This window comes from Notolepis coatsorum, assembly GCF_963971535.1.
Source record: "Notolepis coatsorum genome assembly, chromosome: 15".
Classification (NCBI taxonomy): Eukaryota; Metazoa; Chordata; class Actinopteri; order Aulopiformes; family Paralepididae; genus Notolepis; species Notolepis coatsorum.
Window position 1 is genome coordinate 83175922 of NC_140179.1, and position 4732 is coordinate 83180653.

At 45.4% G+C, this 4732-nt stretch overlaps 1 protein-coding gene across 1 annotated transcript in view; it reads right to left on the reverse strand.

The window, feature by feature from the left end:
- Positions 1-4732, reverse strand: part of LOC311242115 (receptor-type tyrosine-protein phosphatase beta-like) — a gene marked incomplete at its 5' end in the record, with an annotated part of 12875 nt that overhangs the window by 5756 nt on the left and 2387 nt on the right. The window contains 2 exons of the mRNA XM_084331071.1: positions 1545-1708; positions 2377-2499. Coding sequence (XP_084187197.1) covers positions 1545-1708; positions 2377-2499 — 287 coding nt within the window. The remainder of the gene's footprint in view (positions 1-1544; positions 1709-2376; positions 2500-4732) is intronic.

Below are 4732 nucleotides of genomic sequence, written 5' to 3' on the forward strand. Positions count from 1 at the left end.
GTGAATGCCTTCTACAACGCTGTTCCAATTCCGCGTTGCTGTTTTGCGCTCTGATTGGCCGAGCGCGCGCATGAGCCGCGACGCGCTCCTCAGCCAGCTCCTCAGCCAGGCTCCGCTTAAGGCAATTTATACAAATGGAAGTAACTACATGCATCATTGTTTACAACTGGACACGGACGTGTTAAACAGCAATCAATTAATTTAATATAACAGTCCGGTTCTGTGTTTGTTTGTGTCTGTAGATTGTTGGTGAACAACTAACTTTAGGTTAGTTTAACGCGTCCGTGTCCAGTGTTGTTGTAGCCACCGGTTAATTCGCGATTTTTTTATTGGTTTGTCATGACAAACCAATTACATAATCCCACATATGTGTAAAGGCACAACATATTCCAGTTAAGGGTATATTTTTTTAATGATTCGTTACGGCGTAATCAATACTTCCATTTGTATAAATTGCCTTAAGCGGAGCCTGGCTGAGGAGCTGGCTGAGGAGCGCGTCGCGGCTCATGCGCATGCGCGCGCTCGGCCAATCAGAGCGCAAAACGGCAACGCGGAACTGGAACAGCGTTGTAGAAGGCATTCACGCAGCCAGGTCACTAAACATTGTGAGCTTATGGAATGCATTACTGCCACCTAGAGGAACTGTAAGGAAACAGTAGTACTTTATCAGAAAGGCAATGATTGTCACCAACGGTGTTTAGTACAGGCTGTAAACCTTGATTAGCATATTGATTTAAAAGAATGGTGAGTAACCAGGCATATGTACAGAAATAATGTCCAACTCTCAGCCAATCACAATTGAGTTTTCACACAAACCATTGTACAAAGTCTTTAAGGTTTTAACTTCAATAAGGTTTTAACTTTCACAAGGTTTTACCATTCATAAGGTTTTCAATGTCATAAGGTTTTGACTTTGACAAGGTTTTAACTTCCATACGGTTTTAACTTTCACTAGGTTTTAACTTTCACAAGGTTTTAACTTTTATAAGGTTTTAACTTTCATAAGGTTTTAACTTTCACAAAGTTTTAACTTTCACAAGGTTTTACCATTCATAAGGTTTTAACTTTCACAAGGTTTTAACTTTCACAAGGTTTTAACTTTCACAAGGTTTTAACTTTCACAAGGTTTTAACTTTGACAAAGTTTTAACTTTCACAAGGTTTTACCATTCATAAGGTTTTAACTTTCACAAGGTTTTAACTTTCATAAGGGTTTAACTTTCACAAAGTTTTAACTTTCACAAGGTTTTACCATTCATAAGGTTTTAACTTTCACAAGGTTTTAACTTTCACAAGGTTTTAACTTTCTAACTTTCACAAGGTTTTAACTTTCACAAAGTTTTAACTTTCATAAGGTTTTAACTTTCATAAGGTTTTAACTTTCACAAGGTCTAACTTTAATAAGGTGTTGACTTTAATAAGGTTTTAACTTTCAAAAGGTTGTAACTTTTACAAGGTTTTAAGTAACTTTCACAAGTATTTCACTTTCATAATTTCAACAAGTATTACTAGATATATCTATCTATCTACTAAGTAGTATCTTACCTGCAGTGCACTACAGTAGCTCCAGTACTAGGAGACCTGTCTATGTAATCTCTGACGGTCCGGACGAACTGGATGAGAGACTGGGTGGTCTCAGGGACACCATGGTCCGGCCAGACTGTGTAATGGAAGTGTCGGATCACCCGCGGATAACTGCCTCTGCTCTCCTAGAGAGAAATTATTCATCTTTTGAATTCATAATTTGTATAGCAGAACCAACCAAACAACCAACCAACCAACCAACCAACCAACCAACCAACCAACCAACCAACCAACCAACCAACCAACCAACCAACCAACCAACCACCCAACCATCCAACCAACATCAAACAAACCATCCAACCAACCAACCAACCAACCATCAAACAAACCAACCATCCAACCAACCATGAATCCAACCAACCAACCAGCCATGACCTCTAACCAACCAGAGATCAGTGATTAATCAGAGGTCAGTGATTAGTCAGAGGTCAGTTATTAGTCAGAGAGGTCAGTGATTAGTCAGAGGTCAGTGATTAGTCAGAGAGGTCAGTGATTAGTCAGAGAGGTCAGTGGCTCAGGTGTTAGAGCAGTCGTCTGGTAATCGGAAGGTTCACCATTTAATGGGTGAATGTGAGGCTTTGTGCTTTGGATAAAAGCTGTTATATAAATACACCATTTACCATTTTAATAAGTCTATACTACTATGCACTCAGAGTGTAACACTCGAGTTTGACACTATTTGACGAACAATGCCACTTAGCTGCCAGAGATGTGCCCCTTCAGCTGACTTGTTTTTAAGTCACTTTGGGTCAAAGCTCCAGCTTCATGGACTTGGATATGTAGTCAGACTTACTGAGGTGATTTTGAATTCTCTGATGGTCCATTCAGGCAGGACGGACTCAGACATCATCTGTATGACCAGGTCACCGTAGTAGAGAGGTTCTTTATCAGTGGGCCAGTACTGATCACACTTCACCTGCAACAAAAAAACAAACAAACAAACAAACAAACAAACAAACAAACAAACAAACAAAGGGCTGTCAGTTTATTGTGTAAATTATATTAATTAATTACACAGCAAATTATCGCGTTATGAAAATTTACTCAAAATTAATTACAAAAAAAAAAAATGTATCTCATTAATTCCATAAGAACGTAGAATACACATTTACAGACTTTTTTTTGTATATGGTCCATTTGCATGTTCTTGGTATCTGATTCTAGGTACATCTATGGATCTCAGGGAATGTATTCCCAGTGTCAGAAATACTGTGTCTGTTACTAGGCTTGAGTAAATTGTAATGAACCAAATGAGAATATCAATTAAAAATGTTTTATCTTTGACTGTGAATAACACTATGCTCAAATTGACCAGACCTGAAAAATCTAAGCAAATTAATAGATGGAAGATGATTAAACAGAAGGTTTTGTAGATACAGTACTGAATTCTGCCATCCAGACACATGCTATTTGAAATATGATTATAGAATATAGAATATCAGGCATAAAATGGTTATGCAATTAAAATGCTATTAATTCGATTAATTAATTACAAATCCTGTAATTAATTAGATTAATTTTTGTAATCGCCTGACAGCACACACACACAAATATTCGTTTTTTTACTGAGCAGTTCTGCTCTACTGTGTGATTAGTATCTATAACTATCTATTATTTCCCTCCTCTCCTCCTACCCCGCACCTCCTCTCCTCCTACCCCACACCTCCTCTCCTTCTACCCCACACCTCCTCTCCTTCTACCCCGCACCTCCTCTCCTCCTCTCCCACACCTCCTCTCCTCCTACCCCACACCTCCTCTCCTTCTACCCCACACCTCCTCTCCTTCTACCCCGCACCTCCTCTCCTCCTACCCCACACCTCCTCTCCTTCTACCCCACACCTCCTCTCCTTCTACCCCACACCTCCTCTCCTCCTCTCCCACACCTCCTCTCCTCCTCTCCCACACCTCCTCTCCTTCTACCCCACACCTCCTCTCCTTCTACCCCACAGCTCCTCTCCTCCTCTCCACACCTCCTCTCCTCCTACCCCACACCTCCTCTTCTTCTACCCCACACCTCCTCTCCTTCTACCCCACACCTCCTCTTCTTCTACCCCACAGCTCCTCTCCTCCTATCCCACACCTCCTCTTCTTCTACCCCACACCTCCTCTCCTCCTACCCCACACCTCCTCTCCTTCTACCCCACACCTCCTCTTCTTCTACCCCACACCTCCTCTCCTCCTACCCCACACCTCCTCTCCTCCTACCCCACACCTCCTCTCCTCCTCTCCCACACCTCCTCTCCTCCTCTCCCACACCTCCTCTCCTCCTCTCCCACACCTCCTCTCCTCCTCTCCCACACCTCCTCTCCTCCTCTCCCACACCTCCTCTCCTCCTCTCCCACACCTCCTCTCCTTCTACCCCACACCTCCTCTCCTTCTACCCCACAGCTCCTCTCTCCTCTCCCACACCTCCTCTCCTCCTACCCCACACCTCCTCTCTCTCTACCCCACACCTCCTCTTCTTCTACCCCACACCTCCTCTCCTCCTACCCCACACCTCCTCTCCTCCTCTCCCACACCTCCTCTCCTCCTCTCCCACACCTCCTCTCCTCCTCTCCCACACCTCCTCTCCTCCTCTCCCACACCTCCTCTCCTCCTACCCCACACCTCCTCTCCTCCTCTCCCACACCTCCTCTCCTCCTCTCCCACACCTCCTCTCCTCCTCTCCCACACCTCCTCTCCTCCTCTCCCACACCTCCTCTCCTCCTCTCCCACACCTCCTCTCCTCCTCTCCCACACCTCCTCTCCTCCTCTCCCACACCTCCTCTCCTCCTCTCCCACACCTCCTCTCCTCCTACCCCACAGCTCCTCTCCTCCTCTCCCACACCTCCTCTCCTCCTCTCCCACACCTCCTCTCCCACACCTCCTCTCCTCCTCTCCCACACCTCCTCTCCTCCTACCCCACACCTCCTCTTCTTCTACCCCACACCTCCTCTCCTCCTACCCCACAGCTCCTCTCCTCCTCTCCCACACCTCCTCTCCTCCTCTCCCACACCTCCTCTCCTCCTACCCCACAGCTCTTCTCCTTCTACCCACACCTCCTCTCCTCCTACCCCACACCTCCTCTCCTCCTACCCCACACCTCCTCTCCTCCTCTCCCACACCTCCTCTCCTCCTACTGTACCCCACACCTCCTCTCTCCTGAGCAA